The sequence below is a fragment of the Polyodon spathula genome, chromosome 2 (assembly GCF_017654505.1).
Source record: "Polyodon spathula isolate WHYD16114869_AA chromosome 2, ASM1765450v1, whole genome shotgun sequence".
NCBI classification, from domain to species: Eukaryota; Metazoa; Chordata; class Actinopteri; order Acipenseriformes; family Polyodontidae; genus Polyodon; species Polyodon spathula.
In genome coordinates this window covers 52089103-52115185 of record NC_054535.1, presented here as the reverse complement: position 1 = coordinate 52115185, position 26083 = coordinate 52089103, and the positions used below count along the sequence as shown (strand labels likewise).

At 37.6% G+C, this 26083-nt stretch overlaps 2 protein-coding genes across 3 annotated transcripts in view; one reads left to right on the top strand and one right to left on the bottom strand.

The window, feature by feature from the left end:
- The window catches only part of LOC121298116 (pre-mRNA 3'-end-processing factor FIP1-like), a 57739-nt gene extending 42964 nt beyond the window's left edge, over window positions 1–14775 (bottom strand). The window contains exons 1-9 of one of the 2 annotated variants that reach the window (XM_041224944.1): window positions 14490–14775; window positions 12744–12807; window positions 7492–7549; window positions 6803–6906; window positions 6157–6218; window positions 5786–5893; window positions 4514–4644; window positions 3615–3724; window positions 2910–2966 (exon numbers count right to left, since the gene is read on the bottom strand). In XM_041224944.1, the coding sequence (XP_041080878.1) occupies window positions 2910–2966; window positions 3615–3724; window positions 4514–4644; window positions 5786–5893; window positions 6157–6218; window positions 6803–6906; window positions 7492–7549; window positions 12744–12807; window positions 14490–14574 (779 nt within the window). In that variant the 5' untranslated portion in view covers window positions 14575–14775. The remainder of the gene's footprint in view (window positions 1–2909; window positions 2967–3614; window positions 3725–4513; window positions 4645–5785; window positions 5894–6156; window positions 6219–6802; window positions 6907–7491; window positions 7550–12743; window positions 12808–14489) is intronic. The other variant, XM_041224953.1, reaches the window with a different exon arrangement.
- Window positions 14776–15657: 882 nt separating this feature from the next.
- The window catches only part of scfd2 (sec1 family domain containing 2), a 229292-nt gene continuing 218866 nt past the window's right edge, over window positions 15658–26083 (top strand). Inside the window, exons 1-2 of the mRNA XM_041224930.1 lie at window positions 15658–16581; window positions 21088–21256. Of these exons, the coding sequence (XP_041080864.1) occupies window positions 15768–16581; window positions 21088–21256 (983 nt within the window). The 5' untranslated portion in view covers window positions 15658–15767. The remainder of the gene's footprint in view (window positions 16582–21087; window positions 21257–26083) is intronic.

Sequence of the window (26083 nt, the reverse complement as noted above, 5' to 3'; positions counted from 1 at the left end):
TTTAAAAAGGAGATTTCAGAATCAAGATGGACACTGTCAAAGTGTACTAGTCAGATTATTAGTACTACACCCAAAAAAAACTGTATGATGAAGTGAATTGGCTTGTCTTATTTCATGTCTTAATTACATTTTGTGGAAGCTTTTGCCAGAATTTGTTTTTCTTGGCAATCCTTCTTGTATAAAATGTCCTTGGAGAATGTTGGAACTACAAAAAGGGCCGAGACTTCTACTTCCAGGTACAAGACCACCCACGGTACACAAAAAAAAAAAAAAAATGATACAGTGAAAGCTGCAGCTGTGTTGTTGTTTCTTTATGGATTCTAAATTTAGTTCCAGATAATTTAAATGTATATATTTAAATAGTAAATATACAGATAAACAGCTTTCAAAACTAAGAATAATTGTTCTTCTGCAACTCAGGGTGCAACAAACTGACATCGTTATTAATGCATAAAGGGGATTAAATTGTGCCTCCTGTAATCTAAACGGGGGATGCCATTTACTCACAATACTACTGAAATGCAATAAAAATAATTTAAACACAATTTTTGCTTTCAGTTTACATAAACATACTTGTCCAATAAAACTAGAGGTCATGGTTAAACGAGGCGCACATTCATATTGAAACGTGCCTGCAGTTTGCTTCAGTATCCAGATGTGCGCTGTTAAATACTACTTAACAAGCTGTTTAAAGATGCAGAACACACCCCCCCCCCCCCCCCCCACCCACCCACTCCCCCCCACAAAGAACAGGTCAATGAGTTTAGCGAGGACGAATTTCACGTCGCTGGTAATGCTCTGTTTTGTAGTTCATGCAACAAAGCTGTAGATTACACTTGGGATGTAATAGATTAAGCAGTTTAACTGGTAAAAAAATTCATACCGTTTTTACATAACAGTTAACGTATAATACAAACTGATTAAATGTTTCCGCCATTTTACTTTTTAGAACTCTGCAACTCTAACTAGTCTCAAGCTGTCGATTTCCGGTGTTCGTGCGCAGGGCACAGCAGCTGGTGTCAAATTAGAAAAGGGAGGAGTGTAAAGATGGAGTGGTTAAAACAAAGTTAGTGTTTTGTTTTGACCAAGTGCTGTAGCTGTTCCTGAACCAGCTGAGCCAGCAGCTAAAAGACCATGTGGAACAGACAAGAATAGTGTCATGTCAGTGCTTTTAAGTGAAGACTATGTTCTAAAACCGGACGATAATACAGTTGAAAATTAAGTGGAAAGTTACTTCAGGGAGCTTTTCCCTGCATTGTACTACAATCCATTAGAGTGGTGGAAGGCCAATGCGCACCGCTTTCCTTCACTGGAAAAAAAGTCACCTGTGCATTCCAGGATCCCGTGCCTGTAAAATGTCTTTTCCGCTAACTGTAAATAGGTCGCATACAAGACTGATACTGGAACACGTCAACATGTTCTTTTTCTGAATAAAAAACACTTGTAGTTAAATATAGCGGAAAAGTACTTGTTTTATCACAATTGGATCATATTTTGTTTTCTGAGGGAACGTTTTGGATTTTTAGCAAAGGACTGAAAACTTTCTTGGATTTTCTTGTGTGAATAGTTGCTGCAGACATTTCATTTTCCTGTTATGTTTCAGGATGACATTTTCATCATATTTGGCGAGTACAGTGATTTAAATTTCGATTTTTTCTTTTTTTTTTTAAACTAAGTTTTAGTTCAGTAGTTGTGGGCACAGTTTATTAAAGTTGCAGTTTATCTGTGGTCATTTCAAATGCTTTTAAAATGGATTCATAGCATTAATTCATAAGAATCACAAAAAATGAATTGTTGATTGCTAAGCTAAATTTATAGGACGGTAACGTGTACTTTCAATGGGGTTTTATTTTTTTTTTTAAATGGTGTTTTATTTTATGTGAAACCAGTGTCCTCTGTAGTGGATCGAGATTAACTATGAAGGAGATACTAGAAACTTAGAAAGGTGTGCCAGTACACATATCATCAATGTGATACAATCGTGATGCAATTAAAGAAGATTTGTGCTCCAAGCTACCTGTTTGGTGAACAAATGTCAATGCATGACAAAAAACTAAATACATGTGGAAAGTGTGTTTATTTAAAGAGTATTTAGTGTGACAGTGTAACTAAGGTTAAACGGTTAACTGATCAAAATCAAAGTGTTTCTTATTAAACGATATTTACATTCCTAGATTACACTCATATGTAGAACAGAAACAAAAAGCTGAAACAGCAGGGCCATCGGAAACAGTAAAGAAACAGATCATTTCAGAGTTTTACAACTGCCAAAGAACAGCGTGAAACATTTCAGATTGTGTCCAAATGTGTGTAAAAGTGGATCAACCGGCAGTTGGTGGTGCCAATCCCAAGTCAGACCAATTGTATTCCCAGATCTATTTTAACAATAGCCATCTGGATGACAAAGACTAACTTGAAGTTGAACTGATATGAATACTATTTTAGTTTTTTATTATTACCACACAGAAGTATTTGTAATGTTTGAAGTAAAATGGCAAGTAGGGATCTTGGACCTTCCTTAGAATTTGAAAGTGAAAACTCAATTTCAGCCTTTTATTATTACTGTGGAATGGCACAGATTTAAAACTAGAATCCCAGTTCCTCACAGTTTTGAATAATCCTTAGCCCATCTGTAAAAAGACCCAATAATACAGAACTCCACAGACATGCTGTCTAAACAATACTGTAATGAACAGTGTGTGTCACAAGGAAAATGCCACCCAAATTCCAAAAATCCAAGTCTCAATTTGACAGCTTTCACAATTACTTCTCTACACAAAATACAGCTACACAAAACAGGAAATAAAGATTGCAATTGCTCTACCATTCATGCACCTGACATTCAGATTTCAGAACTTTTACATGAAATTTGAGGCTTGGTGATTGCAGCAGAGTCATGCAAAACTTACGTATAAAATGACATATCTTGACAAGCTGGGCCTCCCGACCAATGAGTGGGAGAAATCCTGTTTGGTTAGAAAGAAAAAAATAAAAAGTACAAATTAAAAAATAAATAAAAGAAAAAGAAACATGGGCACCAGATTTAAAGCACCATGTCCCTTAGGTCCTGCAAAGAAAAAGCACATCTCCAAGACAGCAGTGCCAATAGTACAAAAAAATTGAAATTGTCACCACTATTTTCAACAATGATGTAGCTGTACAACTATGTTATTTGTTTTCAAGTAAAATTTAAAAAAATCAGACAGCCAGAGATGCCATGGTATCTCAACCTGATATGATCACATACTATCTGTCGTGTATTTTATGCAACTGACAAACAAAACCTGGACTCTAGGCAAAGGTAACACTGTGTATTCATCACCTGAAGCCTTCATTAAACAAAAAAACAGAACTGCTACATCACGTTACTAATGAGAAATAATAATACAAATATAAAAAGACACAGACATTTTCAAAAGCAATATAAGACTGTGGTTGCTAAGGTCTTTCTCAAACTCGATTTTCGACCATTAAGAGGAATATTTAAAAATGTACAACTTTACTCTCAACCACCCTTTTAAAGTACATAGTGATTCAGTGACCGATAAACTTTGTCCCCTTTTGAAAAGTCATGTTTTAAATGTTTTCTTTTTTTACTACAGTAAGATGCTGACCTGGATGTTGGAATTCCTGGTTTGAAGACGTTAGTAGGAGAGGTAAAATCAACTTTAGGTGCTGGTAAACTGACTTCTTTTTCAGCATTTCCAGTTCTTCCCTGCTGAACCTGCAAGAAATAATTTTATACATTACAAAAAAAAAATATTCGACCTACTCTAAATACGGCAGAGTTAAATATAAGCTAAGGTAGTTAACCATAGAAAGAAGGCCTTTGTGGATCCAATGTTAACCACACTTTGAATACTGAATCTGTTATTTAAAGCAATTATGATGTAGATTCACAGATCATAGATATTTACCATTACTGTAAATTTTTACCGGACAACAGCAATAAGAGGACTTGACAAGTACATAAATGAGCTCGTCCATTTGAAATATAGTGTTTCAAATCCTCTGGTCAGCACCATTGCTAAGAGGTGTTCCATCTTTTTGACTAACAGGGCTGACCAAGTAGTTTCTCAAGAGCCATAAAAAAAATAAAGGACACTTTGGTAGTGCAGTGGCAGCAACTTTGTAAACTTGCTACCACAGATGAATACATTTTTCTTGCATGAGACCCACGATTGAACATGACCTACAGAATTATATAATAGTGTTAAGTCAATACCTTGAAGTCTTTGGTATTTATAATCTGCAAGCCAAAACATCACAGGACAACATGACCTTAGGTCATATTTCAAATAGAAAATTAAAAAACATTAAGTTGGCATCTGTAATGGTTTATGTATTAGCAGCTGAACTGGCAATGGTGGCAGTGGGGAATATCAATTAAATATAAGTTCCCTAACTGGGCCTTTAAATATTAGCATGTAAAACAAATACAACTGAATCTCAAAAGACAATGTACAGCAGGTAAAGAGTTTGTTTTCAGGATGCAGCTATCTTTACTAATCACCGTAATTTTGCTGCTTGTTGAGGTAGCTGTTACAACTTCAAGCCCCATTCTCAGTCTTTTCTGTTTTTCACAATAGGCCTTCCAAGTGTCCTCATTGAACCCATAGTTGAAATAATCAGATAGATCAGCACCTGAACACAAATTGACAAGATCATATTAATTAAATTGCAAAAACAATAAAAATTATTTAAAATTAGACTGGATGCTTAAAACAAACACATATATAATTAAAGTCGGTATTATTACTAGATACCATTTGTATTTATTTTATGCAGTGCTTTGTGGTTCTTGATTACATCCTAGGTTGGATTTAATCAGCAACTACAACAAATGATTAGATACAAGGAATCTATAGAACTACACTTGAACCAAAAATCTACACATCCTGAAAAAAATTAGCATAATAGAAGGAGGTAGTAATTATGTTGCAAATACTAATAAGCCTTGATTTTAAAGCTCTGGTTATCAGTCATCACTGCCAAACTAGCAATTCTAAACTGCTGAACTTATGTTGGGTACAAATATTAATTAAGAATACATGGCTGGTTTCACAGGTCCAGATTAAAGGTAATCTTGTTCAACTCAATGTTAATTTAGCTAAACTTGTCCAATACTAGTGCTAATTCAGGAGTGCGCTCAATGAGCCGAGCTCCCCAGGGCCTTATGTGGCTTTTCCTATTGAAGGACACGCACACCGCAAGAGTTTCCCAACTGGAGCGAGTCAAGCTCTGAGCTGCCCCCTTGGAGGTTCAAAATGGCCGACAGCGTGGTCCCTGCCAGAGGATCTTTCCAAACACGGACTTGCTTGACAAACAAATGTGTGGCAAGTAAAAATTTTTTTGTCATTTTGGCTTTTTAAAGTGGATTATATATTTTTGAATTGACTATTGTTTTAGAAAAGAATTATTTATAACTTGACAAATCTGACCCAGGCCTCAAGATGTTAAATAAAAAAAAAAAAAAAAAAAAAAAACAAGTGCCAGTATTTTATATTACAAATACAGAGTAGCAGTAATTCCATTTTAAAAAATGTATCAAAAATGACAATACCTTCCCTGCCATTTTGGAACTGCTGCTCCTAGCACAGTTCTAGAACTGCCAATGTCTGTTACGGGGTGCCAGGAGAGAGCGCTCTGCTTACTGAACGCACCCCAGGTCTGTGAAACCAGCTGATAAAGTTCACATTTAATTCTAATGACTTGCTGTAGAACGGAAAACGGTAAAAATAACCTTCTGCAAAACATTACGCAGGTGAAATGCTTCATGTTTTACCTGGTTTTCTCCAGGGTTTGTCTTCAAAAGAATCCACATCTACTTCCAGTAGTGGAACACCATTGATACTTCCTGGTGCTTCAAGATCGATTCCCTTTGATTTTCCTACTACAATATAGTGAAAAGTAAAAGAGTAAGATACACAGATGCGATGGCATTTTTCCAAATGTAACACTACACTGGTTATGTTTGCATGCTGCTGCTTCGTCCCACATCCGCTGGTGTTTGTATTCTGCTTACAATCACCCATTTGACACACATGCAGCGTCTCTGGTTAATTCATAAAATGGAGATTTAGTAAGTCCTATCAAACACACACAAGTTACCTTAGTTGTATAACAAAAAGATAAATAAAAATCTAACTGCATTACCTGCCCCATACGGCCTTCCAGCTGTCTTAATGTTGAGATTCACTGGCGCCCCACCATAGGCTCTAGAACACAAAACAGTTAACCAATAATAAACATGCAACTATAAATACTCGTCTGATGTGTAGTAAATGAAACCTCTTAATGTCACATTGTCATGACTACTATTATTGCAGCAACAGGTACGTGGGCTTTTACTTGAGCAGATGTGGCATTTCTTTTGGTTTGATATACAGTTATGGCCAAAGGTTTTACAGTAGTTCATGTTAGATTTTGAAGTGTCAAATTTTTCAATTTATCAGTTTTTTGTTAAGTATATTCAATATGTTAACCAGCGACCCCTGTGGCTGGTCTGGCACCTACAGGCCAGCCTGTACGCAATTCAGAAGTTCTGATATGGCTGCACGGCGGGCTTGCAGAGTGAAAAAAAAAAAGACGGCACTCGTTTCGGAGGACGCGAGTGCTTGTCTTTGTCTCTCTCGAGTTAGTTTGGGGGTTGCAACAAAATTGTATACTTTTGAGACCTAAAAATGTTAATTGTTTTATAATTGTATTATCTTTTCCACTAATGATCAAGGTTTTCCTTGTCTTGTCGACACATTGTTTCACGGTTTATAAAACAAGTAATTTCTTTACAAAATGTACTCACGCATACTGAGGAGCCCCCGTTTTAATGTCCCCGATGGTGACACGAACGTCATCGTCATCATCATCACTGTCACTGTCTGTGTCCTCATCGTCTTCTGCTGTGTCCTAGGAATACCAAAAGGGAAAAATCCACTTACGAAACAACACATAGCCTTGAATAGCTCAGCCATTCAGGTGGGATTTAAGATTCCTTATGTACATTCACAGTACTGTACATAAAAATAAAAATAAATCCATTGTCCACCAGTCAAAATTTGAGCATGCACCTTAACTCTATAACTCCAATCTACAGTGTTCAGTTAAACTATTTTAAATAATGAATATCGGTAGCAATTAATATTCATAAAGTACAATTACAAAAACACAATGTTCAATTGAAGTTTACTTCTTACAAAACTATGAGACTCAAAATTGTAGCCACTTTAGTAACTTAACCCTCAGATAAAGCAATGGGATCATGTGCATGGTTAAGGGCGATTAATAGAAGAAACAAAGTGATAGTTCAATGTATTTCACAGGAATCACGTTTAACTTCTCAATTTTCAGTACATTAATGATCAATTGCATCCACATTGAATGTTAATATTAAAAATAAAAATTTACGGAGCAAGCATTCACAACTACAATTACATTAATGACTACAAATAATGCTGACATTTTCAGGCGCCATTAAATATACAAAATAATGACCTGCTTCGCTACACCATTTCCAGTGGCTTCCTCTTCAACAGTAGGTGGAGGAAATACACTGTGAGAAAAAAGGCAAAATAAATACATTATCAAACCAGAATTAAACAAGGCTATATTCAATATTAAATGCCATAATGTCTAACCGAGTGTGGATGTGAACACTTTATCCAAGTGTGCGGCCTCTTTTGGGGAAAAAAAAAAAAATGTTCTGGGGGCAACGCTGCCCTGGAGAAACCTACCTCTGCCTTCCTCATCTTTTTAGGGTGTTGAAGTTTGACTTCCAGTTGGTTAAAACATTTGTACATTTAAATAATTGTAGCTTGTTCTATACTCTGCTTTATAAATGTATAAAGAAGGTACAGTGCCACGAAAAAGTATTTGCCCCCTGTTTGATTTTCTGCATTTTTGCACATTTTTCACATTGAACTTGGTCAGATCTTTTTGTGAGTTGTAGTAGTATATAGAGGGAGTCTGAGATAAAAAATGACACCAAAGTTTGGTGCTTCTTTCATTTGTTTGGTGTGCAAGACAATCAAACATGCAATCTTCAGGTGTGAAAAAGTTATTGCCTCCCTAATTAGGGTCAGCTGTTTGAATACTTTGGTTAACAATCAGACCTGATTTGGGCCAGCCCTGCCCAATATAAATCTGACTAACTTTGGCCCTTACCATCAGAGTGAAGCTGTCAGCACACAAGTTCTAGAGGCACATCATGCCACGATTAAAAGAAATTCCTGAACACCTCCGTTAAAAAAAGTTGTTGATGCCTATCAGTTTGGAAAGGGTTACAAAGCCATTTCTAAGGCTCTGGGGCTCCACCAAACCACAGTCAGAGCCATACTGTCCAAACAGAGAAAGTTTGGTAGAGTAGTGAATCTTCCCAGGAGTGGCCGTCCTGCCAAAATCTCTCCAAGAGCAAGGCGTAAAATCGTCCAGGAAGTCACAAAGAACCCTAGAACATCATCCAGGGATCTGCAGGCCTCTCTCGCCTCAGCTAAGGTCAGTTCATGGGATTCATGGCAGAGTAGCAAGGCAGAAACCACTGCTCACTAAGAATATGATGAATGCTCGTCTCAAGTTTTCCAAAAAGCAGCTGGATGATCCTCAAGAGTTCTGGAACAATGTTCTATGGACAGACGAGTCAAAAGTGGAACTTTTTGGCCAACATGGGCCCCGTTATGTCTGGTGAAAACCAAACACTGCATTCCACAGTAACAACCTCATACCAACGGTCATACCAAGTGGTGGTAGTGTCATGATTTGGGGATGCTTTGCTTCATCAGGACCTAGACATCTTTCCATCATTGAAGGAACCATGAATTCTGTTCTGTATCAGAGAATTCTACAGGAGAATGTCAGGCCATCTGTTCCTGAGCTGAAGCTGAAGTGCAGCTGGGTCATGCAGCAAGACAATGAACCGAAACAAACAAGCAAGTCTACATAAGAATGGTTGAAGAACAAGAAATTTAAAAAGTTTTGGAATGGCCTAGTCAAAGTCCAGACCTAAACCCCATTGAGATGTTGTGGCAGGACCCGAAACGAGCAGTTTATGCTTGAAAACCACAAATGTCACTGAGTTGAAGCAGTTCTGAATGAAGGAGCGTGCCAAAATTCCTCCATGGCGCTGTAGGATCAATAACTACAGGAAGCATTTGGTTGCAGTTATTGCTGCTAAAGGTGGCATAACCAGTTATTGAGTCTAAGGGGGCAATTACTTTTTCACACGGGGGCATTGGGTGTTGCATAACTTTCTTTAATAAATAAATGAAATAAGTATCAATTTTGTGTTATTTGTTCACTCAGGGTCCCTTTTATCTAATATTAGATTTTGGTTGAAGATCTAATAACATTCAGTGTCAGAAACATGCATTATAGTGCTGGACAAATATCCAAATATTTGAACGAATATTTTTTGACATGTATACGGATTCAAAAAATCAGATGTTTGTATTTGCTAGAAACTATAAAAATACCTTGCACTTATTTAACACCTCACCAGAAGTTGCGCGACATTCAAAAATGGCAAATAAAAAAGAGCTCTGTGTAAGATGCGAGATTAATACATTAAAAAACGTAAACAAACCAGATTATGAGCGCACATCGTTCCCCCTGAGGCTAAAATGCTCGCATTTTTCTCAATAACTGACAACAACCTTCGCACTTGGTTTACTAACTTTCTCAAGTTATTATTATATCAATATCATTTTGAGAGCATTCTTGCAAAGCATTAACATAAGCATATTTGTATGTCTTGTAGCTGATTCTCCGATTTCACTCTGTAAAAACTGATAAAATGAGATCGTCCCACTGACACGTCTGATTTTTCTTTCTTTTGTGATGTGCACATGCAGCAGTTGTCAGCAATCATTTACTAACTTTTTCGACAGGACTGCAGGATTTTTGTGATTTGTATATCAGTTTGTTTTCATTAAAAACGCCCGACATGCGCAGCTAAAACAATCATTAAATAATGAATGCTTAATGTATTAACCATGCGACCTACATGTTTATAAATGATTGTGCCGATTTCAGAGTCACGAGTCACGTAAATGATATTAAAAATGCATAATGTATTACACAGAATGTTATTGTTTATAGGTATTTGTTTATATATTTATTTTATATACAGTACACACACAAGATTGGTATTGACAATGAGAAATACAGGGGACACCAAATTAGACAGCTATCTTAGTCTGTGGCTATATTATTTCGTATCCCCTGTGTATTTCAGGCAGAGGGCTACTAGAAATGTCAAACTTGCAGTGTGTCTACCTGTTCCCCATTGTCACACACGAAGCGTTTGGTTGATATTGGGTGTATTTACAGTGAGAAACACAGTGGATACCAAATTAAACAGCTGACAATATTTTAGTCTATGGCTCTCTGTTTACTGATGTTTTAATGTTCTGCTATTTTGAATGTTATTCTATCCTGTTCATTTTCTTAACTTATTAAAATATAATTATAATTAATATAATTGCTTGAGGTTAAACACTGTCCAACGGGAAAGAGAATTTAAACGATCATATGACATCTTCACAGGCTCTGGTTTATTACATGACAATATATAAAATCCACATGTTTGTTGAGTTGTATACTGTCATAACTTCTCATTAAAGCCTCTGTGGGATTTGGCTTTGTATGTAATGTGTTTGCTTTATTATTTTTACTCTAGAGCTTTTAAAAAAAAAGTTAATGCTTTAAAGTCTTAGGAGTATGCAGTGTTTTATTGTAGTACGCAGTGTTTCCTTCATTGCACTAGTTCCAATCTTTTTCAAAACGACAGAAAAAAAAGCTTGGTGGCTCAATCTCTGTACCGGACTTCCTTAAGGTGTACCGGACTTCCACAGATTTGAACTAGAATAAAACATCAACTTTATGTACTATTTATTTTGTTAATATGCAGAACAATGTTTAATCAACTGCTAATTGGCATACTTTGTTTTGTAGTTAATTCACTGGGGTAAAGTAAGTCCCACACAACTTATTCTTTACTCCTGGGATATTTTTCTATTTTAACATGTTACAGATTGTATGGTCTTGCTGTAAAATAAAGGCGCACACACTACACCTTTCTTATCTAGTCTATTAAATAAGATGAAGTATTTGATTTGATATGACATTTGTTTTGTCAGCACTATTGGAACTGCATTTCCCCAGCCCAAATTAAGCTCACTCATTCCAACCTTTTTACAACAGACATTAAAAGATACCCGAATACTCCAACTGAGTTGTTTTTTAAACATATTAAAGCTATTTTTTATGCATTGAATCACTGTTACTTATTTTGATGCAACTCCGGTTACCCTTCTTTCAGAGGGGCACCCTGTCAACGCATACTGTTCATAAACCAAAAAAATTACAAAATATTGAAATCTTGCATCACACGACTATCGTGTAATTGCTATGAAAATGTATTATAAATGGATTGCTATAGCATATTAGAACACATTGCCATGAAACAGGGATAAGGCCTATCAAGGAATGCCATTTCATTACTTATCTTGCTCCTTTACCGTTCATAATATTTGCAATTATTGTAGTTCAGATTCCTGTTACCACAAAACCGAGATTAATTTGTTATCTTTTGTGCCCCCCCAAAATTACTTATGCTGAATCAACTGCTGGTTGTGTTCCCTGTGGTTGGCCTTACCTGCTCTCTACCTGGAACCAACAAAGTTGAAAAGCCACATTAATATTTTAGAGGGCTAGGCAACCACACAGACAACTAAGTCAAGTGCACAAATTAATTAAGTATTTGGTGATATTTTAATATCAGAGGTTAGATAGGAGTTCTCTCTGCCTAACTGATAATTTTATTTATATATATATAAATAAAATTATATATATATATATATATATATATATATATATATATATATATATATATATATATATATATATATATAATCACCAAATACAGTTTCTAATTAGTGAAAGGCACCAGCCGAAATTTTTGTCTACTTAGAAGTTTGGTTAATCTCAATTTGCCTTTCTTTTTTTTTTTTTTTTTTAATCATGTTTACAGTCATTATGAGTGGTTTGTGCTCTATTGCTCCAATAGAAAATGCAAATATTTCAGAATCCAACTTGCAATATTAAAAGTACAGCATACTTCAATAACCCCCTTAAAAACAATGTCTCTAATACTGTCTACAGTATGTTAAAGATATAGGGCTACTGTATAATGCTGAATGCTAGATAAAAATAAATACAAAGCTAAGGCATTATTTCAAAAGGTCACCACTGACTCATGTCCAATGTGTCAAACAAACTATCTGCCCGATCTAGTATGCAAAACACCATATTGATATATTTTGGTATGAAAAAGATCTGGCTTCTGGGTTTTCCCCGATTGTGGTTTGAGTCTTTTTGGCAAGAGAAGTTTGACAACACTGTGGTCACTGCCAGGCCCTGTGTAGAGATTTTTAGCAGTTTTGGCATTACTGAACATTTGGGTGGCTACTTGCATTGGCAACACAGAGCTGGTCTATAGTATGACGCATCATGGGATTTAATTGGAATCAGAAAGTACTAAAATGCTGGCAACTTAGATTCTGCACACTGAGATAATACCGGGTGCATCCTGATAAAGAGAAAATGCTAGAAAACCAGTAACATTGCAATTAAACCTGCTTACCCTTTTGGCTTACAAACTCAGTACAGACACAAACACTATAGGTACATCAACCATAACTTCAAACACTCAAATAAATGATATAAACTGAAAAGAAACTTGGCACACTTACCTGACAGTGACAGGTGCTGCTGCTGCTGCTGCTGCTTCCTCCTCTTCTTTAGTTTCACTTTCATCTGACCAAAAGGAAACAAGATACTATAAGCAACCAGTGGCCCAAAGAACAGAACAAGAACTGTTAACATTAACACCACATTAAACATTAGCTTTAATATTTGGGCAATTGAAAATTTTGAAGACAATAAAGCACATATGGAAATGAAGGTGGTTGTTGTTTGTCAATGTAACAACCAAGCATAATGTCATCTCAATTATCAATGTTCATTAAAGTAATAATATTGTAACGGTGCATCCAGTTGGGATATTAGGGCTGCCCATAGTGGTCCACTTTTACTGACAGCGACACCACCCTGTAGCTACGCGTGCACGGCGCAGGAGACATAGAACCTGCAGGGGCTGCCGTAGAGATGCCCCATAGGTTAACACTGGATTCAAGGGATGCACCTGGACTAAGAGAAGGGGCAGAACATGAGTATACAATGTTGTATTTCTGTTGGCAGGCTTTTGGGTTATTTGAGGGGCACACTGTCATGTGCACTTTATCCAACATACAATTACCATCCTGTACCACACCATCCTTGAAAAGCTGGTATTAGAAGTGAACACCGTGGAAAGTGAAGAGAGACTCAGAGAGAGAAGGACATGGGCCAACACGCCACCACTGAAAGGGTGGAATTCAGTGGCAGTGGGAGGCGCTTCCCAAGAGTGGCTCCCTCTCTGCCCCAATAAACTTGGGAGCTGTGCCCACAGGGAGTGAAGCTCAGGCTGCAACACCACCTGTGCAAACCAGGGGACAGCCTGGCCAGCCTAGCATCAGAGCTGGAGGAAAAGCCGCTGAGCCTACGTGGGGTCTTCCACCACCAAACAAGAGGAGCAGCCGAGGCTGCAATTTGTCGAGGCGCTTGGGACTGGAGCTGCGGAACTCCCTGCGGCTACAGCACCCCCAGACTCTGCAGGCTGCACTCTACTTGGCACAGTAGACACGTGACCCTGGTAACAGCACATCCAGTTGGGATATTAGGGCTGCACCGTTGTGGTCAGCTTTTGCCTACTGCAACACCAGCCTGCAGCTATGTGTAAGACACAGAGCCTGCAAGGGCTGCCACAGAAAGTCCCTGTGGCATGGTAGAAGCCTGCTGCTGTAAATAGTGTGTGTGTGGGAACACCAGCGCTGTTTCCTTGGCAGGGGATTCGGGGGACGCATCTGGAATAAGAAGGTGCGGTCAATTATTGTACAATGTTGTACTTGTGTTAGTGGGCTTTGGGTTATTTAAGGGGAGACTGCGAGCTCCTCGGGGCAGTGCTGGGGTCCCCAACAGGGGTAAACATGCGTGCGATATGTGAGCCCTGTATCCAATAAACAATTTCCATTCCGGACATAGGCTAAGTCTCCTGTCTGATCTTTTCAAAATTCCTGAAAAAATGCTAAGCTACAGTATGAAAGAACAGTCATTTTAATACCCAAACCTTCAATAAACTGATTTAAGCAGATATGATGGTAAATATTACTAATATAAATTTGGCAACTAATTCAGAGTTTAGTTGTGCAATACTTAGAAAAACGCTATTTTCGTAAACTTGTAATGAAGCGGTACTAATCTTTAAGTACAAAGAACAGGCCCACATGCGCAGCAGATTTGTCTTTAGTACGTTCTCCATAGCTCATTCAAAATTAATGCATGAAATCAGACTTTTCAGAAACATTAAAAAAGGCCTTTATCTAATACAAAACACATACCACCATAAAGCCATTCTTCCTCTTCGTCTCCTGCTTCTGCACTTGTATCAGTCACCATCGATTTATCCACTTCTTCAGCAGACATTTTCTTTCAAAGCAGGGTGAATTTTTTTGTAAACGTTTCTTGTTTATTACACTTATGGGTTGCTTTTATATAGCCCTTTTTCTGTAAAAATTTCAATTCGAGCTCAGTATAAATTCAAATGCTGATTTAACCCATCAGGCAATATTAAGAATCGTTAAGCCCCAACACGTTTTCACACAGAGACCTTTCACCTTTCACCCGCCAGTGATACAGCGAGGAGGGAACCCGCTTCTGCTCCACAGGAAATGCTCTGCCATTGGTCGAAACCTGTGAAGTCGGGGTTGAAGTTTGTTGATGTTGTGTTGAGGAGGCAGTGCATCACAGAGCTGGTGCAATCTTTGTTCGGATTTTCATTATTTATCGTTACATATTTTGTACAGTTGTTTTCAGTTATAACAGAAGTAATATATAATTCAATATTTTAATGCACCTAACAAAATAAGTCAGTACTGCACTGATGTTACTGATATTTTGTCTATGTACAAACTCAAGAAAGTACATAGTACTGCAGCTTTTGTACGGAATGACTCATTCTTGTAATAGCGAAATAACTAAAAACTACACTCAAATAATTGTTATATTTCTGCAGTTTGTGATGATACTAATTATGCTATTTATTGTACTGACAATATATAACTATAATGATGTAGACATTCAAACTGTTTAGCAGCTGTACACACAATACTATACATATAATTTATATAAAAGTTTCCACTGCAAAATGACTGACAGATGATGATGGGTTGTCATTTTTAATGCCATAAATGTGTAATGTTAAATGCCAAATAAAATATTACGTTTTGGAATTGTCTTCCGTGTGTGGTAAACACGCATTTGAATAACTGACTTGAAGTGAACGTCAAGCGCAGCTATTATGTATGAAAGAAATATTTCTCCGTTAAGAACCCTATTTTCAAATATAACAATAAACAAACATCTCCAAATAGAGGGATGCTGTATCTTCCATCTTTTCTCTTATTATCTAGCTCTCCCTTATTCCATTCAAGGCACTGCGGTAGTACTGCAAAGCTTGGTAGGGTTTCTAATTACGTCATATTTGTGCGACTGGCGAGAGTCACGTCACCTCAAAGAGACACGTTCAAGTCTGACACTTGCACAGGTATTTTTTCTATCTATCAGCTTTTAAATCAAAGTTCTTTAAGGCACTTTTTAAAAGCTTGACTTGTGAAAACATGTCAGTTTCCATTGGACTTGCCTCCTTTACTCAGCAGGCATGGAACAAAGTGCTGTCAAAGGTAAATAAAGCAGTTGTTTTCATGGACGACAGATGTGCTGAAAGTTTGCATTGGAATGGGGGAGCACAGAGGCTGTTTGAAGCGGGGGCTCAGAATGTGAAACAGTTTTCCAGTTTCGAAGCCGGGGGTGCAAAACAACCAAAAGCTGTTTTTGTTGTGAGCACTCTATTAAAAGGCAGAACGGCAGACGTAGTTAAAGACGTCATCGGCCTCAGCTCTTTCCAGTACTGCGTTGTGGTCACCACTGTTGCTCACTCCATTCATCTTTTAGCAAATAATGCCAGCCCCGAAATGGAAGGTAGGCGCGTTTTTGAGCAGTTTGAGGAAAAGCTTTGTGAATGGATGGGCGACATGAATTACACTGCCGAAGTGATGCATGCCCCGTTGTTTTTGGCTCCAGTATCCCCTCATCTGCTTATTGCACCTGCCTTTGGAAGTGTGTTTCCCCTGGTATCACAGGATCTGGATCAGATAAACACCAGTCGTCCGGACAAAAAGAAATTTGGAAGCCTTGACGACGTGGATCTGCATTCTCTGCCACCTGAGCTGCAGATAGAGATCAAATCCCTTGCTTCTGGGTTGAACTCGATGTTCGATTTTTTACACGTGAGAGAAGAGTGTTTTGCTGTGGGACCCACAAGTCGAATCATTGCAGGGGAGCTTGCAAACCACCATCAAGCGAAGAACAGAAGAAAGACGGCGCAATACAAATCTTCAGTAGTGTTCATTGACAGAACGCTTGATTTGACAGGTAAGCCAAACACAGTCTTAAAACCACTCTGGACGTTATTGTGAGTGGCGTTGCCACTGGTCTTACTAGCTTTTTAAAAACAGCTTCACTATCTTCCACATTGCTCCGATACTTCTAATAGTTGTAGTGCTTTTTATATCTCAAACACATTATACACTATGTACTCTGGCTGAAAGAAGTGTGCAAAGGAAGTGTGTTGACTATTAAACTTTAAACAATCACCAAAATAGGATACCTGGTTGAATGTCTTCTTTGCTTTATCAGAAACCAGTAACTGTTGGCTAGCCAGTTTGTTTATGTCACGTAATGTAATTTCCCTCTGATGCTTCCCAGCCACTGTGTCGTTGTGAACTAAGGAGCCATCCTTCTGCTACTACCTGCAGCAGCATGAAGTTACAAATGTCTGTGCTTTAGCTCTTAGAAGCAAAACAAAACACTATTATTTACAACATGTAAAGGTAAATTATTATTTTTTAAATGTAAATGTGGGCCACTAGACAGTCATTTATACTGCAAATTGCTTTTGCTATGAAATGAAGGAACAAAAAGGTTTGTAATGCTCTCTCTCTCTCTCTCATATATATATATATATATATATATATATATATATATATATATATATATATATATATATATATATTTCTACAGTGGCTCTCAAAAGTATTCACCCCCCCTTGGACTTTTCCATATTGCATTGTGTTACAATATGGAATCAAAAAAGTCCATAATGTCGAAGTGAAAAACGCAATCTACAAATTGTTCTAAATTAATTACAAATATAAAACAGAAAATAATTGATTGCATAAGTATTCACCCCCTTTGCTATGACACACCTAAATAAGCTCTGGTGCAACCAGTTGTCTTTAGAAGTCACATCATTTGTTGAGTGGAGTCCACCTGTGTGCAATTAAGGTGTTTCACATGATTTCAGGTTAAATACACCTGCCTCTGGGAGGTCCCACAGTTGGTTAGTACATTTCCTATCAAAAACTACATCATGAAGACGAAGGAACATTCAAAGCAAATCCTAAATAAGGTTCTTCAAAAGCACCAATCACGGGTAGGATATAAGAACATTTCCAAGGCATTGAATGTCCCCCGGAGCACAGTAAAGTCCATTATTAGGAAATGGAGAGAATATGGCACAACTGTGAATCTGTCTAGAACAGGCCGTCCTCAAAAACTGAGTATCCAGGCAAGAAGGGCACTAGTCAGGGAGGCCACTAAGAGGCTTATGGCAACTCTAAAGGAGTTACAGTCTTCCACAGCTGAGCTGGGAGATGCTGTGCATACAACAACAATAGCCCGGGTGCTTCACAAAACTGGCCTTTATGGGAGAGTGGTAAAAAGAAAGCCATTGTTGAAAAAAAAAATTCAAATCTCGGCTACAGTTTGTCAGAAGGCATGTGGGAGACTCTGAGACCAAGTTGAAGAAGATTCTATGGTCTGATGAGACCAGAATAGAGCTTTTTGGCCTCAACGCTAAGCGCTATGTTTGGTGCAAGCCTAACACCACACATCATCCTGAGAACACCATCCCTACCGTGAAGCATGGTGGTGGCAGCATCATGCTATGGGGAAGCTTCTCTGCGCCAGGGCCTGGAAAGCTCATGAAGATAGAGGGCAAAATGGAACAAAGTACAGAGAAATCCTGAAGGAAAACCTGCTGAAGTCTGCAAGAGACCTGGGACTTTGGAGAAGATTAATCTTCCAGTAGGACAATGACCCCAAACATACAGCCAAAGCCACACGGGAGTGGCTTACAAACAAAAAGGTCAATGTCCTGGAGTGGCCCAGTCAAAGCCAGGACATCCAGATGTTCAAAGTTGGTAGAGACTTATCCAAATAGACTCATGGCTGTAATTGCTGTCAAAGGTGCCTCTACCAAATATTGACTCAAGGGGGTGAATACTTATTCAGTCAATTATTTTCTGTTTTGTATTTGTAATTCATTTAGAACAATGTGTAGATTTTATTTTTCACTTTGACATTATGGACTTTTTTGTGTTGATCAGTGGCAAAAACTCCTAATCCATTTTGATTCAATGTTGTAACACAATAACATGTGGAAAAGTCCAAGGGAGGTGAGAGCCACTGTATATGTGTGTGTGTGTGTGTGTGTGTGTGTGTGTGTGTGTGTGTGTATATATATATGAGTGCCTATAGAAAGTCTACACCCCTTTCAAAATGTTCACCTTTTGTTGCCTTATAGCCTGGAATTAAAATGCATTACATTTTTTTTTTCTTCATTCATCTACACATCTTACTCCACAACTTTCAAGTGAAAAAAAATATTCTAGAAATTTGTAGGAAATTAATTAAAAATAAAAACTGAAATAGCTTGGTTGATTAAGTGTCCACCCCTTGTAATACCAATCCTAAATTAGCTCAGGTGTAACCAGTCGCCTTCAAAATCACACACCAGATTAAGTGGCCACCACCTGTGTTAAATTGTAGTGATTCACATGATTTAAGGATAAATTCAGCAGTTCCTTTATGTTCCTTCTGTTGGGTAATGCATTTCAAACCAAGACTCAACCATGAGCACCAAGGCGCTTTCAAGTGAACTCCAAGACAAAGTTGTTGAAAGGCACAGATCAGAGGATGGGTATAAAAAAAATATCAAAGGCCTTGACTATCCCTTGGAACATGGTCAGGATGATTATTAAGAAGGGGAAGGTGTGTCGCACCACGAAGATACTGTCTAGATCAGGCTGTCCCTCCAAACTGGATGACCGAGCAAAAGGAGACTGATCAAAGAGGCTACCAAGAGGCCAATGGCAACTTTGCAAGAGCTACAGGCTTTTATGGCCAAGACTGGTCAAAGTGTGCATGTGACAACAGTATCCCAAGCACTCCACAAATCTTGCCTGTATGGTAGGATGGGAAGAAGGAAGCCATTACTCAAGAAAGCCCACCTTGAATCCCATTTGAAGTGTGCCAAAAAACACTCAGGAGATTCTGTAACCATGTGGCAAAAAGTTTTGTGGTCCGACAAACTAAAATGGAACTTTTCGGCCTAAATGCAAAACAGTATGTTTGGCGCAAACCCAACGCAGCGCATCACCCAAAGAACACCATCCCTACTGTGAAGCACGGTGGTGGCAGCATCATGTTGTGGGGATGTTTCTCATTGGCAGGGACTGGGCACTTGTCAGGATAGAAGGGAAAATGAATGGAGCAAAGTATAGAGAAGTCCTTGAGGAAAACCTGCTGTCTTCTGCAAGAAAGCTGAAACTGGGGCAGAAGTTCACCTTTCAGCTTGACAACAACCCAAAGCACACAGCCAAAGCTACATTGGAGTGGCTAAGGAACAAAAAGGTAAATGTCCTTGAGTGGCTCAGGCAGAGCCCTGACCTAAATACAATCGAAAATTTGTGGCATGACTTGAAGATTGCTGTCCATCAGTGCTCCCCAAGGAACTTGACAGAGCTTGAACAGTTTTGTAAAGAAGAATGTTCAAATATTGCCAAATCTAGATGTGCAAAGTTGGTAGAGACCTATCCCATCAGACTCAGAGCTATAATTGCTGACAAAGGTGCTTTCATCAAGTATTAACTCAGGGGGGAAGAGACTTATCCAATTATGATCTTTCAGTTTTGTATTTTTAATATATAATTTTTATATGTGTGGAGTATGGTGTGTAGATAAATGTAAAAAAATCCTCATTTAAATGCATGAAACTCTGAGGCACTGACACAAAATGTGAAAAAAGTTCAAGGGGGTGTAGACTTTCTATAGGCAGTGTGTGTGTATGTGTGTGTGTATATATATATATATATATATATATATATATATATATATATATATATATATATATATATATATATATATATATATATATATATATAACACATACACACACACTGAGCATCAAAAGAAACTTATCACTATTATAACACATTTATTAAAATAAAAAAAAAATAAGTTATATAAATGATGGACATTGACAATATGTTTTTGGTTTCTTTTTGATCACTCGATCATTCATCCTTGACCATGACACACTTTAGTGACTATGACTGAAGTGTTTACCACGTCTGTCAATAGAGCAGCACCTTCGTGCAATCGGCATGTTGGAGGCTGGACTATGGCAGCATACTGTGGCTCGCGGCGAGACATTATAACTAGACACACTATGTCAATGACAGGCCACAAACTGGGAGACCAAGGGTCACACCACCTTCCCAGAATCGACAGATCATTTTGTAGCATCTTCGGCATGTCAGTTATTAATCAGCACAATAAAAAGTTACTGCACCAGCTCTAAAACAGTTTGTCATTGTTTGATCACATCTAGTGATTTTTAACCAAATATAACTGATAAGTTTCTTTTGATGCTCAGTGTGTGTGTATATATATTTTCTTTAATTTTTTTTTTTTTTTTTTATTGTTCATGTTACCCTATCCTCCATGGCATGGAAAAAGGTAGTGTGATATGAGAATTCGGTCTACTGCAGCATTGTAATCTAGTGTGTCTTTTTCTGATTCCATGGTTAATAATAGGAGCTGTTGGTCATCACGGTGACAATCTGGTAGAGAAGATTCTGTCGGCTCTGCCTGAGCTGTCGGGGCACAACAATGAGGTCATGGTGGATATGTTGGAACTCACTTCCCTTCAGAAGAATGAAGACTCACACAAAATGATTGCACCAGGCCATTTAGCACAGCCAAAGTAAGACACATAATAAATTATTACCCCCACCCCTACCTCCCATTATCACAAAGTGTGAAACTAATTAGCATTCACACTGTAATGTTACTTAAACATATGTTAAAAGTATGAGAAAAACTACAGTAAATTGCAGATCTCTATTGAATAAAGTCATGTTTTCAATCTCCATGATAAGGAGCTACATACTGTACCAAATTAGCCAATCAATGTGACCTATTCAACAACTGTTTAAAGTTAGTTTTTCAAATACTGAAGAACAAAAAATCTGTTGAAATGCAAGTAATATCCTCTAAACAATTTTCAGAGCAGGCAAAAAAACATCTTAGATAGTGATACAAATAAAAAAAAAAAAAAAAACTCCATGTCATTGGAGGAACACTAGAAATTGAGTACGTATGAGTTGCTAATAGACCATTGTCTGTTTATGAACTTGCACATGTAGCTGATTGCAAATTTGCTGACAGTCAATATTTATTGTCAATTTAAGTTCCCCAAGAAAAAAAAAATGCTTTTGTGCCATTGGCCTTACAGCACCAATATTAAGTAATCATGAGGGAATTGACATTTAACGTAAAGGTACCGTATTAGTGGCTTTATTTTTTTGCTTTCAATTGACTGGCTCCAAGCAGGCCTGTACAGTCTGTTAGATACCCACTAACCCTTGTTCTATGATGACGAAATGTATCCCTGAGGGATGTTCCTATACAATGGAAATAATACCAGAGCAGTTTAAGAGCAATAATGCCAGACAGTATTGGACTGAAGCAGTGCACTGATTTGTACCATGTTGTTAACTGTAGTGATACATACTGTAATTTATCTTTTCCTGATCCACTTGGATGAGGGTATTATGAAAATCTAACATGAGAAGATATGTTTTAAGGTAAGAGACTGTAGTTCTGTAGTCCTGTGAGGTTTTGAATTTACTACACCTCATAGAATATTACACGGTGAATACTGGGTTCAGATCCCAGCTCAGGAACTTACTGTATGAATTTCAGTTATGAGGTCCTATTTACACATGGCCAGTATTAGTAAACAAGCTGATTTTCCTGTTCTTAAAACTCTTAATGTCGTAAACTATAATTTCAATTTGGTATATTAGTGACTTCCGTTAGAAGCCATATCATCGTACACGTCGCTCGCCTCTTCCTGGATCGCAAAAACTGCCTAGAAAAGAGACTTCTACACCAAATGTAACACTATTATGTTTAACACACCAAACTTCAAAAAGTACTTGACCTTACTTTGTAGAATGTTTGTGGTGTCAGGAGAGTTTTAGTCCGCAAGACACATAGCAAGCGTTTGCATTTTTCATTGACATTTGCCCTCCAGAAACACAATGGATGACAGGGCTGAGAATAATTGTAGGAATAGGTCAGAAATTATTAAAGCAACTAAACTGATTATTTGATTTGAAATGCAAATAGAGTACCATGTAAGAAAGTACAGGTAGAGTTTATTGGTAGTGGCTTCATGCATTGATACCATAGTTTACATACTATATAATAGGATTATAAGATAAAGCTGGAAAGTAAATAGATGTTATAAATTCAAAATATAATTTTTATGCAACTTGGGAAGGGTCTGTCCTTGATTTGTTTCATTTTTCTTTTTTCTATTATACTAGCGGTAGAGCTAAACTTTTGTCATCAGCAGTGGCTTTCTGTGGTGAAATGTGATTTTTAAACTGTGTCATCATAATCAAAATGTGTTGCTTATTAAAATATTTATAAGCTGTGCTAATAATAATACATTCCTCATGATAATAATAATACATTATTCATAATAATAATAGTAATAATACATTGTTCTTCCTCTTCATTGGACAGGACTAAATTTCACTGATGTCGGTAAACATTCCGAAACCACCTGCTTAGGTGGTGATTTTTAGTCCCGTGCGAATCAGGCTTTTCCCAGTCTATTTGAGGAAATCTTTATCATGACCCAAACTATCATTAAATGTCCACTTTTGTATCAGTTGAAACATGGTGGCAACCATAGCATCATTGGTGTATGATGTGATAAGTCTATGGATCCAATTTAGGGTGATACTATATTCCGAATTAAAGTATTAATGGTGGCTAGTCGTATTGTGTTGGCTGTCCTTTATTAATGTAAAGAGGTCTGTTGGTGGTCAAAGAAAACCACTCTGAAGGACAGCTGTTTTCAAGCTGAAGATGCTAGCTGTCAACTTCATAGATGATTGATGATCAGTCTGGTTGTGATTGAATGGGAGTTTCTACAGAGAGACTCCTTATTTGTCTCTCTCAGCAGGGGGTCACTGTGGAGCAAACTACCTTTACATGAGGCAGCCTGTCATGGCCCAGCTGTTGCAAAGTAATTTCCACAGCTGCACTAGCAGAATGAACAATGTTTAGCCTCAGCTTGCCTAGTGCTTCCTGTCTCCTTAGAACCTTGAGGTGTTTCCATGAACAACACACTCTTGGCTGGAACTCTGTGAGGGTGAAATAGAAAATACAAGGTTACCAGGCCACCAACCGTCTTTGAGTGAAAAGTTTTTTTATTTTTCTGGCTTTTGCCAATGAAACCAAGCCTTTGATCAACTTGAGGACCATGACTAATAATACTTGCTGGAATTGGACAACACTTTTCCTCCAAGTAACCTACAATGCTTAGGAAATTATTTGCTTTTGTCAACATCTTAGGACAGCTAAACCAATATCGAAGCTGCTGGTAAAAGTGCCTGGGAACTGAGCTTGAGTGGTATAGCTTTAAACTCAAATAACAAAAAAACTGTTGTGCCTGACTCTTTAAAAAATACTTCAAGAACAAATTCAAATCTGTAGACCAGATTTTATTGAAAAGGCTCTATTTAAATACATGCAGCAAAAAAAAAAAACTTTCCATTCACTAAAGCCACAAATAGTACTATGTTTAGAAAATACTTATTATAGAAGCTTTTAGTTTTTCAGTCAGGGTTCATTCTTGTGAGTCAGCCTGTGGATAACCACAAATAAACCAAGCAAAAGATAGTATGGAATGTTTGTGATCAATTCTCAACAGTGCATGAATTGTCCAGTTGTTTCTAAGGTAAATGGCACAGACAGGTCACAAAACGAAAATGGGTGTCACAGAAATTTAATGGACTGTCAAGTCCCTTCATGGGAAGCCATGCTCGCACACTTTGTTTTATAGGGTACGTCTAAGAACATTATTAAGCATGACTTAACCTGGTTTTAAGGTATTTTCTCCTGACAGGTTCTTGTAAAAATGGTAGATGTCATTATACACTAGGAGTGCTTTTTAGGACTGCCTATAAAAATAGCAATTTTACCTAAGATATTCACTCAAACATGTATCAGTTTTAGTATGGTGAATACGGTAACTCTAGATTTAAAGTTGCATGAAAATCCCTAGGATGTTAAATTGATTCATGCTGGTATAGTAAGTATGTATAGTACTTTGTCTCTTGTTTGCGTTTTTATATTATTTTTAAGTCACTGGACCCACCTCTTTTTCTGCAGTTGCCAAAGGATTCTGTTGCATGTACTGGTAGCTGAAATAGCATGGCACAGTCTGCAGCTATTGTCTTTTATCAAAACCATTGATACTGGAGTGGAATGGCACAGTGCACATGGGAAGCGGGTGTACTAGTTCAGTGCTTGTTGGAATCATAGGACTATGAATGGGGTCTGAGGTCAGACTCGTTGTACTGATGCAGTGACCTCTCTGAGATTTGCTGGCTTTGGCAGTAGGTCATGGTCCTTAATGCCTGGCTGAGCAATTTCTGTGATTGGCATCGGAAGCAGGGGTAGCTGGGAGAGAGAACACAAAGGCTAACAGCTGACCCAGTAGCAGATATGGCAGAGTTTGTAGCTACTTCACTTTTTTAAACATTTGTCTTGGGTTAAAGTGAACAATTCCATATTCACATTTGTTTATTGTGCTGCATGTAGCAGAATGGATTATGGCAAGAAATCACTAAACACAAGGCACCATATTACTCTAGTTTTTAATTAACTAATTTTTTTCACAAGGAGAAAATTCCACATGGCAATTAAGTTGCTGTTCTATTGATTTGCTAAGACCTTGAGATTGAGAGGAACGGTAGTTCCTCACGACAAGTTATCAGCGAGAACTGCCAGAGACTCTCTATCAGCAAGGATAGTTTACATGCCTTCAGGCTATTGGCGCAACATTCTTAGATGAAATGTAGAAAAAAGTCAATACCTGTCATACAGTAAGAGAAATAAGTCGCCAATGTAAGGAAAAAGTGGCCTTCTCCTCCTTCATTTTCTTCCGTTTTTTGCAGATTTTTTCAGACCACAGGAGTTTAATCCATGCAGGACATCCAAGTTTAATAACAGTTAAATTGTTTTGTCAACATGGAAATAAACTAGGGAATGCACTTATTGTGACATCTATATCATTTATATTAAATTATTTATTTCTGTTTTAAAATTGAACATTTGTCTGCAAATTTTTTTTTTTTTATATAATATTAAAAAAAAAAAAGGTCTGGCATGCATGGGATTTGAAACTGTAACCTTCAGTTTGCAAGCGCGTTGTGTTATACTATCAGTGCTACACAATTAATTGAGAAAACAAACAGCATTTTGAAAGATGAAGTCGGCCAGCTGAGAATTCTCTGGACTTTGAGATTCTGATCTTGATCTCTTAAAAAAAAAAAAAAAAAAAAAAAAAAAAAAATGGTTTCCTCTTTGTTGTCCCTATAGGCGCAAGGAAGTACGGTTCCTCTCGATACTGGTTGATGAGAGTAACACTATTTGTAGTCCCCACTGGACAAAAAGGAATGCTAGTTTCTGACAATTGGCTATGCTGAAGGACAGCCTATATATTTGG